The 21,924-nt window shown below is 39.6% G+C and overlaps 1 protein-coding gene across 1 annotated transcript; it reads right to left on the bottom strand.

Annotated features, from left to right (window-relative positions):
• Positions 1–468: 468 nt before the first annotated feature.
• On the bottom strand, positions 469–11,684 carry crabp2a (cellular retinoic acid binding protein 2, a). Its single transcript, XM_032559189.1, has 5 exons — positions 11,568–11,684; positions 11,401–11,488; positions 5,260–5,438; positions 4,596–4,712; positions 469–1,439 (listed from the first exon to the last, which is right to left on the bottom strand). The coding sequence occupies exons 2-5, from the start codon at positions 11,480–11,482 to the stop codon at positions 1,389–1,391; spliced, it is 429 nt and encodes a 142-aa protein (XP_032415080.1). The 5' UTR covers positions 11,483–11,488; positions 11,568–11,684; the 3' UTR covers positions 469–1,388.
• Between the last annotated feature and the right edge of the window lie 10,240 nt (positions 11,685–21,924).

Below are 21,924 nucleotides of genomic sequence, written 5' to 3'. Positions count from 1 at the left end.
TTTTATGGAACCTGCAGCCTTAAGCCTGCGGTTCCACAGCCTCGCGACTCTTTGGATTCCCTCTGTTTTTGGCCTTTTGGGCCAAAAACTTTGGCCCAAAAGATCAATGTTTTTTACTGTAGGTCTTTAAAAAAAAGATTTACGCTAAAATTACTTCACTGTTATCTTTTTTATATTTTATAGATCAAACAATAGATGGGGACAGACTTTTTTTTTTGGCTGCTAAAAATGCATTTTTTAATTTGTATCAACACATTGGTTCGTCGTTTACGCATGGAAAACATCTGAAGTCTGAAGAGTCCATTGTACATTAGCTACATCTAATAATAAATCTATCTTAAAATGCTGGTTAGTGGGAGAAAAAATAGTGTAACAAAAAAAAAACCCAAAAAACCCCTTGGCAAATAAAACAGTAAAAGATTTTCTGGCTCTGTAGCAACAAAACAATGAAACAAAGGATGGCTTTGGCTGAAAAATGTCTTGTTAAACTTTATTAAGAACCGTAAAAAACAAACAATATACTTTCAACTGCCAAACAAAATAGAAATAAGACAAATACTACTGAACTGCAGCCGTGGGGGTGAAGGAAAGCTGCAGGATGAGCAGATCCAGGAAAACTAGGCATGAAAAATATAGACATGAGAGAGACGAGGGGAGAAGATGGACAGAGAATGTGAAGAAGGAGGGGCAGACAAGTTATTCTGGTTGCAGACAGCTGAGAGAAAGCCTAAAATAAGATGGAGCCATTTAATGTGCACACATTCTGCAGCTACACTCACAAATCATAAAACCTCGGGCACCATTAAATGCCTTTACTGCTCCTTAATAGTTTTTTTTCTGCACAGGAGAGTCAAAGAGCTGACGTCAAGGTGGTTTATTTTTTCCCCCTAGAAAGGGTAGTTTTCCTGTTATTTCATACAAGAGAGATACAGTGTAAAAAGTTGTGTAGTAATAAATACAAAAAACAAATTAGACGGGGCGAAGGAGAGCGAGGCTACAGAAAGAGGAGAGGACAGACGTCAAAATGACCTGATAAAGGAAGAGCTCATGGATTGGTTTACACATCTACAAATATAGTCTCACATCTCGCCTGTTGTTGCTGCACAACCCTCAGTCACACACACATGCACAGACAACCAATGCATGAGCTGCAATTTAGCAATTCAATGTGCCACCCAAAATGGAGCTGGTCAGGTCAGAAAACTCGCAAGGAAAATGAAGACAGAAGCTCAGATTTTAAATGTGACATGCTAAGTACAATTACCACATTAATATTGTATGGTGGCACTAACAGGTTAACTGGAATAAATCTTCAGATTGGTGTCTCCCAGCACACAGAAAGGGGGAGAGAGGAACTGGAAGGGCAAAAAAGTGAGAAGTGCTGTTGTTCATTGTCGTTCGTAGACTCTGGTGCAAATCACATCATCCGCCCTCATGGTCTGAAACAGCAAACAAAGGGCAGAGTTAACACTCACAGGACTGGACTCAGTTTAACCTTCAATAATTCATGCTGATCCAGTTCACTGCTTTGCAAAAGTGTTCATACACCCAGCGCTTTTCACATTTTATGCTTGCCAGAGGTGATGAAATGGAGCGGGACTTTCAAAACATCCTCAGTACCTCAAGCTTAAAAATGCAGCTAAGCTACAATGGAATGAGTTAAACCCAAACACATTCAGGTGTTTAGAATGGCAATGGCAAAGTCTAGAGCTAAATCCAATTGAGAATCTTAAAAACGGCTGTTCAGAAATCTGGCTAAGTTTGAGATATTAAAAAAAAAAGACTTAGAGCTGCAATCGGTTATGAAAGATGACTACAAAGCAGGTCAGACTTTTCTGATTTATTTACGTAAATAGTTTGTCCTTATCCTTCCTGCTCACATTATGTGCTACTTTGCACCGATTTATCACATAAAGTCCTTATAAAGTACATAAAGTTTGTGTTTGTGACAAACTGGTTCAAAGTTCAATGGCAGTCTCTACTTTTGTAGGCCAGCGTAATGTGATTTATCCAGCAGTTAACAGGATTACAGAAACAGACATTTGACTCTGACACAAACACGTCAACCGCTGCTGGCTGCTCCACAGCGGTTGTTGGTTTCGTGCTTTAGAGCAAATTAAGAGTTTTAAATGCCAGCCCTCAAGAAAGTATTTCCCTGTAAATACCTTTCTGATTTACAAGTTGCTGAGCTGAAAACAGTATTTACTCCAGGAAGGAATACGATATATTCTTCTCTTTGTCATCTCCAGGTTCTCATGTGGAACAGGATTCATAAATTTAGAAGTGTATAATTTCTGTCATTTCGCACCACAGAACTGCATAACCTTTCATAGAATAAAAATGAGGGACTCTTTTGTCTTCCCTGTTCGAGCATTTCTGTAACGCTCGCTGTTTTGAAAGACTTGTGAGATCTCAGATCATGTTGTCAAATGGTAACCAGGCTGACCAGACTTGGATTGATTTGCGACATTCCCAGCAAAGGAAAGGAACAGGAATGATAAACATTTGATTGTCTGGCTGTTTTTCCTCTCCTATCGCAGACCAACTGTGGTTCACTCATTTTAAAGACTTGTGAGTAGGCTTTATCCTGTGGTTTTGGACTTTAACCATTCCAAACTCGGCATGAAACCCCATACACGCTTTTTGCATATCTTCAACCCCATTTAAGTCTTCAAATAACTTTGACTTTTAATTAGAGCTCATTTGTCCAGCGAGAAAAAACGTTTCTGTTAAGAAATAGCATTTTTAATAGAAATCTAAATTAAGTAGCCCACTTGTTGAGATGATATGATTATCAAAGAATTTGCTAAGTTTGATAACCTAATTTTTTGCCACAAGTGACTTTGACAAAAAAAACCAAAAAAAAACAATAATAATAATAACTGCTTTAAGTTTTAGCTAAAAATATTGATGAGAAAACTGGAGTTTGACTGAGTCGGCCTCAGTTCCCATATGGTTTAATGTAGCTCTGTCAATGCTATCTTCTGGTACTGTCCAATTTAGCCGATATGGCTCACCACCCAAGGTGACGTAGTCTTGGGGGTGACATAATTAATCAAAGTGAAATAGTTATCTCAGTTGTGCCCCAAGCAAGTTTTCTATTCTTTATTGGATGAGTAGTTACTGGAGAGGGCACATCCCCTGTTTTTTTTCCTTTTTGTTTGTATTTTTGGGAGGAGGGATCTGGTTTGTTGCTAAATTAAAGGTCTACTAAGTTTTTTGTGAGGAATCTGGACTGAACTGCATTATCTGTAATTTAAGATCTAAGCAGCTCCAGTTGTTAAAACCTGGACTGGATTTGTTTTGTTGCACAGAGATTCATTTGGCATTAATGAAATCTTCATTCTTTTGTGTAAACACAAAAAAGAGCAGAATGGGTTTGGAGGTGGGGGTGGACTCGCCTATGACGCCAGTCAACCAGAACCGCCGGTGCAGCTAATCCATCTTCATAATGACTTAATAAAGTATTGCTTGATGCCTACTGGGAGGCAACATGAAGAGCCCCAGAAACAGAACAAAGGACATTTCCCCAACAATATATTTTTCTTTTGTTTGGTTTCCAAAGTATTACATGGACAGTTTTCAATATTTTCTTTGGTGAAAGGCTAAAAGCTAAAAGTCTGATTTAAGTTAAAACTCAAGTCAAGTTGATTTGTGATGTTTGTCTGACTCATTCCAAACTGTTTGTCCTTAAATCACATGTTATGATTGTTCATAACATTTATAATTAAACCCTGTGAATATTCAAGACTAACTTGGGCTTTTCCTTTTGATGAAAAGCTTGTATTAGTATGAGCCTGAAGACTATTCATTTTGTTCTTACTTTATGTAAAAATAGGCCTTGAAAGCTAAAAGTTAAGATGGTAGAACATAAATTTAAACATTATCTGTACAGCATAATTACAGTGTAAATAGTCCAACATCCCAAGTAGGAGAATCTGTTTCTTTGGGAAAGAAAACCTGGCCTTTAAGGAACAGTGGCAAGAATAAGCCAATTTTTGAAAGAAAGCCATGAAGTCCAGTTCAAGGTTTGCCACAAGACATAGAGGAAACACACCAATAATATGGAAGACGATTATCTGAAAATACAAGAAAAAAAAAGAACCTTTTTGACCTACATAGAAAAAATGATTATTCTTCTTTATGACACTTCACCTTCCAGTACAATAAAAACATTAAATATATAACCAGCATTATACTGGAATAGTTTTTAATCAAAGTATACTCATGTTAAAATGGCGCAGTCAAGGTCCAAACCAAAATCCAATTGAGAAACTGTGGCCCAGCTTGAAAACTGATGTTCACAGACAATTTTCATCCAGTCTGACTGAAACGGAACAATTTTGCAGAGGAGGGGTCAAAAATCTGTGAAAAACTAGTAGAGGCATATTCCTAAAGACATGCAGCTTTATTTGCACAGATAGGGGGATCTACTAAACAATAATTCAGAAATATTACAAAAAAAACCTGTTCATCATTTTCCATAAAATCCCATTAAGATGCAGCAACGTTTTGAGTTTTAGAGTGACAGTAAGTAAAAACATTAAAGTGTTCTGACTATTTTAGCAAAGTTTTTTTCAGTTTGTGTGACTTACCAGGATCAGCTTGCCGTCACTGGTGATCTCTCGAGTCCAGGATGTCTTGGGACCTTCTCCTTTCTGCAGAGTCTGCTCACAGCTGATTTTGCTGTCTGTTTCCCAACGTGGAAAACTCTAAATTCAAAACAAAATCATGAGAGGAAAAATAAGACGATGTGTTTTATAACTGCCTGGATGCACAGACCGACTTACTGTCATTCACAAAGAAAGGATCCAAAGTATCCATTGAAAGCATCCAGTGTCTAGTGTAGGAACCGGAGAAATAACTCATTGCGGGCCGGTGACTTGGAAGTGATAAGCTGTGATGCAATGAAGTCCTGGCTGGATGCATGTGTTTGCTTTGGAGACGGCCACACAGAGGCCATGCAGGGAGAACGGGGAGAATTAGGGAGGGGCAGAGGGCAAGAAAGGCCAAGAGGGGAGGATGGCTCAGGAAGATGTTGGGGTGTTGAAAAGCAAAGCAAAGAGTATCTTGATGGGCCCTCAGAGAACCAGGGAGGAGTAAAGCGGTGCTATTAGTTTTATCATGATGAAAAGCATCATTAAACTAATTTATGTCATGTGTGCTGCTCCTTCTTTACACACCCATTTCTGCCTCTGACATGAGTGTTTGCATTTAAAACAACCAATAATGTTTAGGAATAAATCTAGGTTTGCTTACTGTGCAGGGGCGGCCGTCCACGGTTGCCTCGTTGAACTCCTGGCCCACAGTGAAGTTGATGTGAGTGGTGCGGACCGTGGTGGACGTTTTGATGGACAGCGTCTCTCCGTTCTGCGTGATCTCCACCAGCGGCTTCGAGGCGGCTTTCACTGCAATCTTACGCAGCATCACATTCACCCCTGAAACACAAAAGTCCAACAGAGAAAGCCTGAGAAAAGTGCAGAGCGCAAGTGAGAATCACTCTAACGCAGATTTACAATCTGATTTACACATTTTTCTACATTGTGCCCTGCAGATATTTATAATATTCATTCCTCTTCAGCTTGTTCACATTGAGTCATGTAAGTCATCTGTGTAATTTATTGGGATTAAATACAAAGAGGTGCAAACCTGTGAAGTGAAAGGAGCCCTCCATGAAGCTGTGTGTTCACCAGTGCTCTCTAATGAATCTCTGACTCCTTCACTGAACAGTTGGAATTATACTGGGATTAAATTACAGACTTTTGGTCCAACTCATTAATCTCAATAAAACATAAATACATTTATGTGTGAAATGTGACAAAAGCCACTGTATAGATTCAAAAATATTCTGCTTTGCTGAGAGGGAAAAGCGCTCACTTGCGTCCCATAAATCCGTCCAGCAATGATTGTGGGGAAATAATGAGGTCATGAAACAAAGCAAGTCTGCACATCTGCATTCTCCCCTGACAACATCATCTACGAACACACGCAAACATGCACCCACAGATTAAATACACCCAGGCTCAAGTGGGGATTTACACTTTCTGCAGTCTGTTGTATTATTCTCTTCTTTCCTCCTTCCAGTGACCACAGAGGGAGTTTTATTTGTTTAATGACTTATTAATTAAATCACTGCATATCTGAACGGCTAAAATTATATTTGTGCAATATTAAAGTTACTAAATCACAAAAAAAAAGTTACTAAAGTTACTTAATTGATGCCAAATGTGTTAGCGAAACATGATAGTTGTCAGAGAAAATGTAAAAGATAAGAGAGGGAATCTGATTTTGCAGTGTGGGAAACAAGAGGGAATGGGATTCAGACGGCTGTGGAAGAAGGAGGAAGGAGAGGAGGAGGTGTGGGGGTTCAGACTGCCGAGGGGCAGAAGGTCTGTGTGTTGTGTGTGAAGATCTCTGTCCAAGTGCGAGGGGAAGTGTGTATGCTCCGTCGAGTTGAGTTTCACACCTCTCACCTCACACACATTCCCACCTGTCACCGAGTGTAAATATACACAGAGAAATGCACAGTCACAGAGAATGCACAGAGAAAAGCATGAATACTGTGTCCAGCATCCACACTGTATGCAGAGGACACATGCTGCACAGGGCAGAGGTTGCATTATCTGCATCTGGTTGAGGAGGAGAGGAATAAGATGCAGATTGTACTCTGTGACACTGAGTTGTAAATTATTAGGCAAAGACTTGAAGGGAGACTTACAAAGGTTTTCAACATATTGCCAATATGTGCAGTTTTAGAAACTCACATAGCAGATTTTATTCAAATAAAGATCCTAAATTCTGGAGTGCATAATGTTTCATATGATCATGTTTTACATGAATTACTATGTAGCGTCAAGTTTTAAAGGAACTTCTGCACACAGACTTTGTTTTATATCATTTCACGGCATCAACACTGATAAGTAATCAGTCTGGTAATTCTTTTATTGTTCTCCTTTCTTTATATTGTCCTGAAACTTGTAGCTTAATTTATATTGTAATTTTTATTGAATTTAATAAAACCAAATACAAAATAATAAAAAAACAATAAATATTCTCTGTTTTATAAATAAATATATCCTTAAGCTTCCTTGATAATGGATTTAACCTCCAGATTCCACATTTTTACTTATTTATTTGTATTTACTTGAAATAAAAAATAACATAAATGATTCAAATTCCTCTTAAAATTTATCAGTGAGCAAACAGAGTTCATGTCCTGAAGTGTGAACCATTTGGTGAGGACAGAAGGAAGGCTTGGATGCTTCTGCAAAATCCTCCACGCTAAAGATTACCTTCAACCCTTCCTGTCTGCAGACGTGGGACCAAAAGGCAGACCTCACCGCAGAACACACACAGACACAGAGAGACAGTCAGGGTCAGAGGTCAAAGTGCATAGGAAGCATTTGGGACAGAGACACGGAGAGGAGGAATTAGTCAAGGAAGAGAGGATAGATAGATGGTGAGAGGAGAGTCAATGGTGCTGATGGGCCTCGTCCAGCTGTGAAAAGTCTTCAGTGAAACCAGGAGCAACGTTCTAGAGAGTCAGATTAACTTGCATTGTTGTAAAAGTTTTATTTGTATTTTTTCTTGTCTTTTAATGGCCTTTGAATTATGGGTCCCCAGGACTTTCTGGAAGATTTTTCTTCCACTTTCCCTCCAATCCAAGAATGTAACCATGACAATATATCGTGTAGTGTGTGCTTAAAATTTATAATTGTGAAAAACCAAAGGATGATTTTGGTCCCAAAACGATCTAAAGTAGAAGAATTATAAATAAAAGTTATGTCACACTGAAACAATCAGTAAAGGCTCCCAGTTAATCATCTCCTGAATGCCAGGCATGAAGCATTAGTTCACTGGGAATCATTATGTTGGTGCTAAAACAGGGGTCTTAAACTCCAGTCCTCGAGGGCCGCAGACCTACAGTTTTTAGATGTGCCACAGGTACAAAACACTGGAATGAAACGGCTTAATTGCCTCCTCCTTGTGTAGATCAGTTTTCCAGAGCCTTGCTAATGACCTAATTATTCTATTCAGGTGTGGTGCAGCAGAGGCACATCTAAAAGTTGCAGGACTGCGGCCCTCGAGGACTGGAGTTTGAGACCCCTGTGCTAAAATATCTGTTCATGTGTTAAAGTGCTTTATCTTCAATTAATTTCACACTTAAGAGTTATTGGTAACATAGTGCATGGAGAGCCATATTAATACAGATAATTGCTAAGTTGCCTGTTATGCGTGGACACAGCGCTGGTTTATTTCTGGAGTTTTGAGTTGAATGATTTAACAATCAATCTCTGGAAATGTTTGGGTTCAGGACAACAAATGAGTGAAAACATAGACAAAACTTAAAAGGCCATGAGAAACCTTGATAAGCTGCATATCATAAAAGTTTGTCTCCTTGCGAATAGAATGAAATCAAACAATTAATGATTTTAGACTTTTGCACAGCATTGAGAAATCCTGACCCTTGATTATTGCATACAGCGCAACCTAATCATATCGCCATCTTGTCCTTTGTTAGAGTCCCTTTCCTCCTCCCCTCAAACACACACACACCCACCCCCACCCCCGCACGCACACATACACACAAAGAGTGATGGAGAGAAACAGGCAGGATTATTGGAGCAAAACATGCTCGCTAATTGCTTCAACAGGAATTTTTTGTCATAATGAGTGTTAGCTCAGGACAGTAGTGGCCTTTGACATGTATTTCAGTGACCTCCATGTGCTGAGGATTAAAGCGAGTGCGTCTGAGAGAGAGCTGGATAAAGGGCGGCCTTGTTTGCTGTGATGACATCTCTCTGAGTTGATGACGTGAATTCCAGGTGTGACCTGGAAAATCATCTAATGAAAAATGATTAGAAAATGCCGGACGGATAGGATCCTCGTGAGCGATGGCTGCCACGTGCCGAAGCGAGCAGATGTAGGGATGCAACTCACCAGAAAAAGCAGAGCTTAGTTTCAGTATAAACAAAAGCCAAGGCAGAAATTATTGCAACAGAGTCAAGATTCAAAGGAAATTAAAAGGGCTGTATTATGTAAAATCTATTTTTTTTAACTTGAGATCGTGTTATAAGGCCATTCCTACATCAAAAACACAGCCTTAATTCTTTCATGAATGCTTGAGATTTCCTTGAAACTCCTTTGGTAAATATTTAACTGTGCAAAATGCCTGGGTGGACCAAGCACCGCCTTCGAGGATGAAGCTCCTCCTCCTCAAAGCTTCCGAGCTTCTGCCTGACAGAGCAGACCTCTCCCACTCAGCTCCTTCAGACTAGCCAGCAACAATTAGAAAACATTTAGTGTAATTGCGCATCTGTTGAGCTAATAATACCAGCTACTTCTCAGTGCAACGCTGGTAAAAACATTGTCAAATGCTTAATAGAAGAATGCTGTAGTGAAGACATTCGGAGGTTTCAGAAAGATCAGGAGTTTTTGTAGAGACCGAGGCCCAATTTCAAGGCATTCAATTACAAAGACAGATTTCTTTAAAGTCATATTTGAAATATACAACACTTTTATAATAACTTAGGGTAATATAGTTTCTTGATTGTGCTATAAAATGGCACTATATGCCTGGAAAATACATAATAATGTCCCTTTAAATAATTTCCACTGCTTGTATCTGACGTTAGAAAGCATTACATGGTTGTAAACAGACCAGTAAAAGTTGTTTATTATGTGGTTGCTTGTTCTTACAGTACTGAACATGTGTATATTTGTGTATATATTGTTGTTTCCTTGTTGCCGTCTGTATCTCAAACTTCCTCTGCTTATAATTGTCGCAGCATGTCCTTGATGTAGTCTAATATCCCTGTAATTTAACAAAGTCATTTATGCCTCAAGGAAAATAAGCTGATTCTTCTTTCTTTTTTTTTCGCAGCAAATTGTCCTGACACTGTAGGTGTACCAGACCCACCATAACTTTTTCCTAAGCTGTCGAGGCATGAAATGTTAAAAACGAAGTAAAAACATTTCTCCCACCTCCCAACTCTGCCCTTCATATGAAGAGCTACTCAGTGGATTTGCCAAAGAGTATGAATATGTTTGACCACTGAGCAACAGTCGAGTCCGTTTCCTCATCAGTCCAGGTAAGACACAGACGAAAGCTGTGGATACGGCGTAGATATAGCCTTCAGTACGTCAGTGTGTGTGTAGTAAATACTATGCAAGTGTAGACTATCAACCACTTATCAAACACTTGAATTAGACTTTCTTTATGATTCCCCTGAGGCTGCAGTTATCCATGTTACTTGTACATCTTTTCCACATTTTTTCTTCATGCAACGCATGGTTGCAGCATTCCGTGAATTTTAGCAATAAAATTTTGCATTTTGTTCTGGATATTGTCAGTTATTGTCTGCTGGACATCAATTTTATCATGATTGTCGAGGGCATAATGAAAAAATTATTGTTTCAATGAAAATCCTGTTGTTTGTTGTTTTTTAATAAACATTAACTCTTTCAGGAGCAGAAGTTTGTTTTTTCATTAGCTGTGTTCCTTAATCATCTAAAGTAGAGAGACAAGCCCTTGAAATGTGTCACTCTGTGTGATGAATCTATTTAATTTCACTTTTTGAACTGAATTCCTGATATAATAAAAACTTTTCTGGGATATTCTGCTTGTTTTAGTTAAATCTGTATGAGCAAGTCAAAGAAATACCTCATTCACTTGTGTTGTTCACTTGAACATACTGCAAAGTTTACCTTCACAAAACTTTTATACGCTCTTTAAATGGTCTTGCAGGCAGCTGTTGGTGGATAATTTTATTGGCTGGCACAATGGGTAGTAGTTATCAATTATTTCACTTTTTAAATAATTATCATTTCAGTTAGTTGTTGGCTTGTTAAGTGGAAAACCACTTGTGTTAATTATCTTTTTTTTAAAAAAAACAGAAAAAAGATCCTGACATCAGGAGACGTTTAATGGTGTTGTGGGCCTGAGGGGCTCAAACAGCTTTGGGCCGTCCCTGGCAGCAGGTGTGTGTTCCTCTCCCGACTGATACTTTACATAATGATGCTACTGTCTGCCCTACTGTATTGTGTCATAACGGCCCTTCTCAGCAATCACACCACTCAGATAATGGGAGGTTGTTCACGCACAGATGTGCTGCCGTTTGTCTCCTTTGTGTTTGTGAGGGCAGGTCAAAAGGGGAGATGGGAGAGAAAAAAAGGGTGGGGGCCCAAGCTTTGAGTTTTTGGTTCTGCAGGATGACAAAGACCCCCCACGGCCAAGCCGAACAGGCTGATCCTGTGCAAGGACATGCATGACAAGATCTGACCCTGTGTCCTGCAGTTCGAGATCTTTGTGATTAAAGGGAAGCAAGTCTCTGTAAAAATAATATATATATATATATATAAAGCGAGAAGCAAATTTTAAGCATCACTCTCTTTGCTTACCCAGTGTTTTCAGAAGCTCTTCAAAGTTTTCCGAGCTTTTCATTTCCCAGGTGCCAGAGAAATCGGGGATTTGGCGCTCCATCTTCGGCTGCAGGTGGTTATAAATTAATTAAAGTAAGTTGACAGGTCCAAGTTCTTCCGCGCGTAAAATATAAGTTCCGCCTGACCTGAAGCCTGGAGGATGCTTTGATTTAGCTCAGTCTGAGCGACTGCGTCTGACAGCTCTTATCTCTAATTGTGTGATGCTCGGTCAAAGCTGCTGCGCTTAAAATGAATGGCAAGCGAAGACACTTGGATGCGCACGCCCCCTCGGTTTTTTAATGTGGACACGCCCCGGAGTCCTACTGAACGATGGGGGGGTTCGATTTGACCCCGCCTTTGCAGGCAACATGTGCATTTCACGGTTAACGCGCGGAGCCAAGCCAGACCAGCATTTGGAGACGCTTAGCATCAACCTTAATGGCAGCCCCAGCAGCCTGGCGCGCAGGAGAAGTCTCGTTTTTGCAACTTGTCGTGCAGATTGCATTGATTGCTTCGTTGCCGTTTCAAAAGAGGGAGGATGTAGCCAAGCCAGTCTGTTGACAGAACATGTCGTCTTGGCAGGGCGGTGTGAAGGCAGAACCAGTCAACTGGCAGACTGAGTGGATGGCAGCGGCAGTGTGTGTGTGTGTGTGTGGGTGTGTGTGTGTGTGTGCGTGTTTGTGAACAGAGAAGAAAGTCAAGTTCAGCCCCTCCCTAGTCTCCTGTGCGCCACTGCTCCGTGCCATAAAAATAAAAGTGCTGGTAATGGGATACAGCTCCTGGCTGCGACCTTTTGGGATATACCCATTTAACTGCGGCTGCGTTAGAGGAAAATAAAATCCTCCTGTGGGAAGCGCACAGGAGCAGAGGACGTGCGGGGATTAGTATGAAGGGGTGGGGTTGACGCACGTTGAAGCTTTTTGCCCCCTGCTGCTCGGGCGGAAGAAAGGGGCAAGAGGAGGAGATCTGGTAGACGGGGTAGGGTCAGGAGGCGGGGGCCCCGCAGGGTAGGAGGTATCCGCGTAAAGAGCACGCGCACAGTCACGCACGCGGTGATGATGGATGGAAATTGGACAAAGCCGATGTTAACTATTGACTCTTGATGGATGATCCTATCCGCCTCACTGAACGGCGCATTAACCGGTGACTCCAGCAAAGGATGGGTGGGTAATAATGAGGGTTTAGGTCCCTTATTGTATGTTTTGTGAAAGCTCCAACCCACTAAAACACAAACCTGTAACAGAGACATATGACTAACAAAGGCATAGCAACGTCTGGAAACTTGATAGGCACTTTCACGCATAGAGCTGCGTCCAAATGCAGCCGACTGCATCTCACACTGCGGCTTGTTTGATGTGAACAAAGCTTGTTCACATTGTTCTCCCCCCCACATACCCCTCCCCCCCCACACACACACCTACACACACACCAACGCACACACACATAGGCCACACACCATGACACAATCACAGCATGTTCTCACAAGACACCCATATCAGAAATCTGATTTCCACAGACTCGCTCCGTTTTCCTTCACTCATTCTTTTTTTGCTGCTTCCTTATAATCTTTTCATAGTTTTTGTTTCTCCACCAAGATCACAGAAATTCAGTTAAAAAGTTTTCATGCCTCTTGAAATTGTCCACATTTTGTCACCTATAAGAATGAGTAACTTCAAGGTTGGGATTTGATGTGATAGACTTTTTAAAAAAAAAGTAATTTACACATGCGATGTGATCTGGTGGGATGAAAATCTGAAAAATCTGGTGTTCATCAACATTTTACCAAATATTTCCGTATTCTGCAACAACAGCTGCAAGTCCTTTGGGGAAAAACACAACAAAAACAAAGACATCCAAAGACAAGTCCATTAATGAACTTTGGATGAAATCAACTTTATTATTACATTATGAGTTTCATATCAAATTACATTTGTACTCTAATCTTCAGGTATTTGGACTTCAAACTTTGCTCTCTTTAGCACGGCATAAATGCAATGTGCAAACTGCACTTTGCATTTTCATTTGCACTGATTCTAATATTTCTCAAACATCCATCTAAGCCGTGGTTTCATTTTGACAACATTTGTTCACTGGGGGTGTGCTAACACCTGTGTATGCATAAAAGTTTTCTTGCATCAAATAACTCCTTAAAGTCAAAAAAGCCTTCCAAACCCTTTGCCTATAGTATATATCCGTACTCCGGAACCTTAATCATCGAGGCTGAAGTTTTTTATCCTTTCTTTGCAAAAATATCTCCAGTACATTCACACAGAAAGTGTCTCATGTTTCTAAGCAGCTGTCCTCCATTATCTCTGTTTTGTAGCTGTATTTCTCTTCCCTCAGATGACTAGCTCACCTGCCTCTGCTACAGAAAATCATCACCTCAGCATGACACTGCCACCACCAGGCGTAATTGTAGAGATGATTGGAGAAATTATGAACCTTCTCAAGTCAGAGTAACGCGGCTAAATGCAAACGCAAGCCACACTTCTATAGTTTCTTTTTTTTGTTTCACATTTTTTTACTTTGCAATCATACGTCACTTTGTGTTGGCATTTAACTTTATTCTTTTTATTTAAATACATAGAATTCTTTTGTTGTTGTTAAGATGTGAAAACATTCAAAGTGCACAGATTCTTTTACAATCGGAGTTAAGCTGATTGTGTACGTCTCTGTATCAGTTTGACAACATTCTGCCACATCGCTTCTGCTGTGGTCTGCTGAAAACGTAATTTCGCCACCAAAAGAAGAATCAATCATGCCCTCAAATTCAAAGTGACCAGTTCAAACACAAAGGCGCCAAACGAGAGAATCCATCTTCGGCTTCGTTGCGGATCCTTTAACATATTACCATGACATAACAACAAAAATGCATCAAAGGGTTTAGAAGCAGAGCAATGCAGTGACAGCCTCACCCATCTTGTGTGTGTGCCGTTTCAAAGCAGGGATTGATAAAGAGCTCTAAAATGTGTGTGATGCTGCATGTCAGCACGCCATGACAAAGCACGGCTCAGCATTCAGGTGCACTCATCCGTGCTCTGCTCCTCTCGGCCTCACTCTCTCCACTCATTACTTCCTCCCCCCTTTTCGGTCTCTCCTTCGTTTCGGGCAACTTTCGCTCCCAATCGCCCCCTTCTCCTCCTCCTGCTGTCTGGCTTTTGTTCCTTTGTGCTGCTCGGACACATTCCTCAAGTCTGTTGAAGAGGAGGAGAGCATAATAGGAGAAGATGGATGGCCGAAGAAATAGTTAAGCTAGGGAGAAAGTTAGAAATTTGAGTGCAAGTGATTTAAAAAAAAAAAATCTTATTGTTGAGGAGAAAGTGAGTCAGTAAAGAGAGACAGGGAAACCTTGGAGATCAAAAACACAACCTGCAGTGTCAAATAGAGTTGAGAGGGAGTGAACGAAGAGAGACTCCTCTGTCTTTGAAGGTGTAAAAAGTATTGGATTGCTCCTCTGGTGCCAGCTTTATCTGGTTTGATCTTCATTTCTCTGTGTTTCCTCTATTATTATCCCTCTGTGCTTCTTTGTTTGCTACAGTGTTCTTTCTCACACCGAGATTATCTTTTGCAACTGATATCATCACCTGTCATCACTGAAACTGACAGGCTGGCTTTACCCCATGGAAATAAGACCAAGTCTACAGCTAATATCACAAACCAGGCACAGTCAAAGGCAGAAACATTTGCAGCGTTAGGAAAAATGCTGAAGAAGCAGATATGTTGGCTAACATCAGAACTGGCTGATATTCAGCTTGGTGACAGGATCTGTCTGCAAATAAGACTTTAAGTGAAGGCAGTTACTGATCTGATGTGCAGCAGAGTTGCCACAAAACCGGATAGACTTATTTTTAATCTGTTTAGAAAAGGTTTTGGGTTATGTGAGAAGTTGAAATGTAGTGACTTGAAAAAGCTTTGGAGAAAGTAAGATTTTACTATGTGAACAGCAACAAAAGAGAATCATTTTGTTCTTTTCTGTTATCAAATTAGATAATAAAAGTTTAGCTTTAGAAACGTATAAGTTTGTGGTTTTTAACCTTTAACCAGGGGGTGAAAAAAATAACGTAAACCTGTCTGGTTCTGTGTTCGGATACCATTTTACAGTCCATCTGGACTGGAGTCTCTCTTCGTTCACTCCCTCTCAACTCTATTTGACACTGCAGGTTGTGTTTTTGATCTCCAAGGTTTCCCTGTCTCTCTTTACTGACTCACTTTCTCCTCAACAATAAGATTTTTTTTTAAATCACTTGCACTCAAATTTCTAACTGGACTCTAGGAAATATCCACTGCCTTTTTGGTATTTCATAGATAAAAATACACTTAGTTTAAAAAGAAATATGCAATGTCTTGCACTTATACACATTTTGTCACTTTATGACCACATACTTTGGTGCATATTAAATTTGTATTTGATAGCCAAAACACAAAGAACATAATTTCCAAGTGGAAGGAACCTTTTATATGTTATGTATATTTTTACTCTGGTACCATTCAGCAGTACTTTTCTGGAGTATAGAGGCTCAAAGGTGGACAAATCCACAAAATGTAGTGATAGGTGGTTCAAAGTAATGATTCAGGGGATGTGTATGGTATGCCTTTCTGTTTTTAATTTGTAAAAACAAGTTGCATTTTTTTATTTCAACCACACATTTATATAAACTTGTAAAGGCCTTTCTGTCAGCCTGACACATAAAATGTTTTGTGTACATCACAAAACCTGACAGAGAATCTGTTCTTTAAAATGTGACAGATTCATTTTCAGATTTGAGTCTTGCAGAGATCTGGTCTTTCTCTTCCTCAGTGGGTTTATGGATTTCTATTCAAATCAGCCTGAGCCTTATATCAACACTCTCACCAGAATGACCTGCTCCATATCTCTGCGTTCCCTTCCTGCTGTGCTGGTTATTGTTTCCTATTTCCTTCCCTCATTCAAATGACTCAGATTTGAACCGTATCTGCAGGACATCCAGGCTATTTACTGTGCCAAAGAACTCTGATCTGGATCGTGAAGCAAACAAGGAACAGTCTGTGCCCTAATGATGGTGACCTCCTGTGTTAGTTGAGGCCTTGTAAAATTTGTGTTTGAACTGTCGTTTTGGTAAAACGGGTGACATGTCTGCACAAGCTGCATTTTGTCCGCATGAACGTAGAAGTGTTTTGCCTGCTGTAAAGTCACACTTTAGTGCCATTCTTAACTTTATCGTCTAGCTGACCTCCGGTAAAAGTTCTCACCCCTGTATCGTGAGTGATCCCAGATGTGAACTTGACCCTGGCCTTCCAAAGCACCGACTCCTGACTGGAAGGGATTTTTACTGCAGTTTTTCCAATAAAGAAGCTACTAGACAGGAATTATAAATGCATGCTCATAAAGCCTTTATAAATTAATGAGGGTTTGTCATTTGATTTATCTCAGTGTCAGATGAAGTGGAGTGGCTGGATGATCATTGAGAGGCCAGAATAGCTGACAAAACATTCATGACACTTTCTGAGATCTTTGCGTTTCATGGCACAAAAAAACATGACAAGCGAACCTCCTCCCGCCTCCAGAAATTACAGTCTCAGGAGCAGAAAAACATTTTTCCTTTTCCAAGAGTGAAAAACCAAGACATCTGTGAACCACTGCTCTGTTTGACTTTCACAGCAGTTGCACAACAAACAGCCTGGGTGACATACACACGCACACACGCATTCGTTTGCAGCCAAAAGTGTGTGTGCAGCACTGTTGCACTGCTGGCATGCTGACCCAGCAAACCACATGGATTTGATTAGGGTGCTAAGGATGGCAGCATTTAACTTGGAAATAGGAGGCAGAGAATGTGGAAGGTTAAAGAGCAGAGAAAAAAGAGATAAGAACAGAGAGAGAGAGAAAATGCAGTCTGGAAGTAAAATGTCTCCTGTCTATCTATGTCTTTTTCCATGTGTGTCTGTGTGTGTGAGATGTAGGCAAAGGTCAGTTTTGTCAACAAATTAATGCACCACATTCAGCACTTTACACTCTTATTGGTAAACATGTTAATAAAATGTATTTTATTGTTTAACAAAAATGATGAATACATTAACTTTGCTACGTTCATTTTTTAAAAATCCACATTTGTGAATATTTTGGGGAGTTAATTTTTACATAATCACAGTTATTGAAACTCCTCAAAATCCTTACATTTTTTAAAAACAAATTTTTTTTAGATTTTATTCTTTGCTTTTAAGTTTGATCACATTGTTGAGCAACTTTCTCCTTCACTGGGTGTAAATATGACGTGTGACACTCTAAGCTGCTCCTAGAAATGAAAACAGCAGCTAAATTGTTACTCTTTACAAGTAACAAGGACATGGCTTCAAGTAAAATTTAAAGTTCACTGTTTAAGATCTTTCTACGTCTTAACCTGGAGTGTTAATAAATGTGGGGAAGGTCAATTTTATTCATACCGCTGGCATATTGATTGATTAATTTTAAATATGTACGTATGTATTTATAAAATGAAGTTTGTTTCTGGAAGGAAATGAGACGGACAACTCTCAGAAGATAATAAATCAATGTAAAAGGAGTTCTCAGCTTTTAAGTGTTTTAGTTTATGTCTTGATAAACACGGCATACTGAACATTTCCAGTTGATGATGACCTTTGAGGTTGGAAGGCCTCTGACCATCACCCTCATCTTTAGCTCCCTCCACTGAAACCGGAATCAGATTACAAAGTATAATTCTATCTGTAGAAAATAATACCATCCACAAATTGACTGAAAGGAGTTTACAAGTGTTCAAAAACATGTGGAACTTGATTCACTTCACCAGAAACAGTTAACTGAGATCATTAAACATGTCAAATATGGCAGCTAGATGTACTGAAGACAACTTGCTGAGGTACAAATTCAAATAGAAGGAGGAATAAAGAGTATTTAAGTGACTGTGAATGGTTGTCTCCTACGCTTCTGCGCTCGCCTAGCAGATCAAGACCACACTTGTGCAATAACAAGATAATTTTCTATTTGGACAAAAAAAATTCCTAAAGCAATTACATAGGAAGTAGGAGGCTGAAAGAATGACCTAATAACCTGCCCACACACATCATAATGTCCTTAGTAGGATTTTTTCTTTTCCATCTAAAGCTGCAGTGTGGGGGTATGCGTGTGTGTGTGTGTGCATGACTCAAGCTGAGTCTCTACGCATTCATCAGACCAAAGTCCTAGATGCATGTGCAGACATCTGTATTACTCACAGTCTATTCCTTTTGTCCAGCAGAGTCCTTACCCTCCCCTCCCGTCCTGCTCCTAAAATCCGTCTTCCCTCCCCCTCGTGTATTTGTGGCTCTAATTATCATGTTTTTTTCTCATGAGCGGATCTCAACAGCAGGAGATCCAAAGTCAAATTTCATTTTGAAATGAGTGGAGGTAAAGTTGTGGGTTTTAATCTGGTAATCTTCAATCTTAACCACTTCTTTTTGACTATTTTCCCTCCTCCATGTCAGTGCCACCTACAGACTTAATGAGTTCATGGGCCCCTTTTGAGGTGCTGCTTGACCACAGCACTGTAAAACCGCACTGAATGGGCCTGAGTGATGCTGAATTGCTGGACAGGAAGGCGAAGGACAACAGAACAGAGGAACTGAGGGGAGAAAAAAGGAGGTCAGACAGCAAAGAGAGGAAGTGCCAGAGATAGGGGTGGTCATGGGGAAGGTTGGGTGAAGTACAGTGAGGTGAAGTGGATGTTAAAGTTGAGAAGAAAAACAAGAGCTGGTTCCCATACTTTTCACCTAATTTTATGTTTTTGTTTTGCCCTACAAACCCCAACAAGTTCAATAAAATGCAGCCGTCTCCAAGTTGTCCCCCCCTCACCCATCACCTCCTCCTCATTGCCCCCTCCCTTCTTATGCCGCCCCTCACTCGGCGCTCATTCTTTTATTCTCCTGCAGCCTTTCCTCCTCGACCCGAGTCAACGATTGTTGCGTGCTTTTGCTTTTTCCTCTGCTACAATTGTGTTAGCAGTCTGCTCGGTGCATGTGGGCATCAGACTAAAAGGCATGGATATAGTATATGTATGTGCATGCATGACCTCGTGGTGATGTCAGTAATGAGGAAATACCAGAGTTGAAGGCTCGGACTGACTGGAGGTCAGCCTCTGGTCATTGTTGCTAGATGTCGACCTAAAAGTCACAAGTATCACATGCCAATTTTCTTTTGGAGGTCTGAGTTGCATTTAGTCCTTTCTCCCTCCTCGTGTTACACTTTTGCACCTCGAGGCTAAAACGAAAAAAACAGCATTAAATTTAAGTGATCCTGTGATTTCTACATGATCTTATGACTTCACCAAAGGCCTCTTTGTGAAACTGAAATCCTAACAGATAATTTACAGCGTCTAGTAAGAAATTAAAAGAAATTCATCTTCATTCCTCATTTCATTGTTGAGCAGGAAATTTTAAGCATATGGACAGAACTGGGGTCAGCAACTTTGACACAATAAAGCCATTTTACCCTCGATCCAGCACGTTTCTACATGTCCCTTAACTTTTATACATATTTACAGATATTTGTATTTGTAAGTTAGAGAACCACCATTTTACTTATATTCTTTGGAATTGAATCAAGAAAAATATCTGACTTTTGACAAATATCTGACAAAGAGAAAAATAATACATGTTCTTCAATAGAATGATGAAAAAGCATGAAGTTTATGACCAAATAACGTAAAAAAGTCTTAGAGGAACATTTTATTTCTCTCTGGATGGATGACAACACTTCTACAATAAATACATTTGTGTTCAGTTCTTCAGACTACATCTCACGTTATGCTGTAAAACGTAAAAGCTATTAGTAATCATCTCACTTCCATGTGTTCTTAGTACAATTTAATTTACAACACCACAAAGAAAAGTCACTATCTTCACAAAGAAAAATCCCTAATATTTGTCAAGACAGCAAGTTCAATGTTTGGACCTCATTTTGTTTCCTATAAAGGTGTAATAACTTTTAACATGTAAAAATGGTAAAATATGCATGATTCAATTTTTTCCGCATATTTTGTTTTAAATGGCATCATTGTTAATTATTATTATTCATTTCGGACAATAAAGGTCATTTCTATTCTATTCTATTCTATTCTATTCTATTCTATTCTGTGTTCAGGTTTGCTTCTGGGATTTGTCAACTCCGAATGCCTCTCCTGCCTCCTAGTGGTGATAAAAAGGTGGTGCCCCGAGCGTTTCCAGTGTCAGGCGTGAACTTTTTGATCCCAATTATAGGAGATGTCCGGGCATGTAAGGCTGCATTTACCCACTTTGACTATTAAAACCTTTGTTCTTTGGACTCATTGCTGCGTGGTGAACTCAAGCTGTGCGTGATTTGATGCCCACTCAAATACCTGCAGGGACGGGTGAAGTCAGAACACCTGAAAGGTCGTTCAGGAGAAAATGTTTGTGTTTGTGTCTCCAAGAGAACCAGCCGTACAGAGAATCCATTCAAATATTAAATGATTCCCTTAATGGTAGAGGATTGGTTTTGATGGTATTTTTAGAGTGGGAAAGCAAATTATCAAAGGACTTTAAAGAAACCATGATCCATTTTATTAGGTACGCCTTACAACACTTCAATTATTTCCTTTATGTTTAAGATGTTAAGTAAAACAACTTCCTCTATCAGTCTTGGGTTCAGTCTCATCTTCCTCTTAGTTTTCTCAAGGCCATAAGAAGCCCTCACAGGGAGGAAGGGAGGAAATGTGCATTGGCATATTACAAAATACAAATATTTTAGGTAAAGAAGGATATCATAAAGAGTCTGTAATTATGAGAAAGGGTTGTTTCTTGGATTCATGCGCCCATTTATAGACGACTAAGATTTGAACAATTATTGTGATTGTCTTCTAAATTACATCCCACAAGTTTAAACTTACAATCACTGTGTAGCTCTCCACATCAGTCGACTCACAGCGACCTCATGTGGTGACATGCTGAAAAAACGTTTTTCACCAAATATTTCCAATACTAAAAAATTACAAAACGTACTTTTTTGGTTGAAAATGGGCTTTGTAGTGTCTGTGGTTAATTTTCCAATAAACATTCAATGTTTTTACTTAAATATGCTTGTCTTTCTAGCATTGATTGGATGGGTTACAGGTACTGAACAAACATGTGTATTTCCCCTTATGAACTCTTATCTCCAACTTTATATCCAAAAACAATCAAATCAGCTTTCTTACTTCTTCTTTTGCTCTCTTACAACTTCTCCACCCTAAATCATGTATACAGAAAAACAAAGAAGTTATTTTATTTCAAACGTAATTTAGAAATGGTGACTATAAACTGGTTATGCTTCAGTGGAAGGATAATTCATCATTACAATAAGTAAATACCACTTTGGTTTTACGAATAAATTCATTGTGGAGTTTTTGCGAGTAAAATTTGCTTGTCTGATTAATCTGCACTACAAATAAAATTAAAACGTTTACATTACATTTTTAGATTAATCACATCATGTTTTAATGCGACAGCCCTAAAGTACACCCACAGGTGTGTTTCTAT

The sequence above is a fragment of the Xiphophorus hellerii genome, chromosome 3 (assembly GCF_003331165.1).
Source record: "Xiphophorus hellerii strain 12219 chromosome 3, Xiphophorus_hellerii-4.1, whole genome shotgun sequence".
Lineage (NCBI taxonomy): Eukaryota > Metazoa > Chordata > Actinopteri > Cyprinodontiformes > Poeciliidae > Xiphophorus > Xiphophorus hellerii.
Note: the sequence above shows the minus strand (reverse complement) of the source record. Positions and strands in the feature narration are given on the sequence as shown.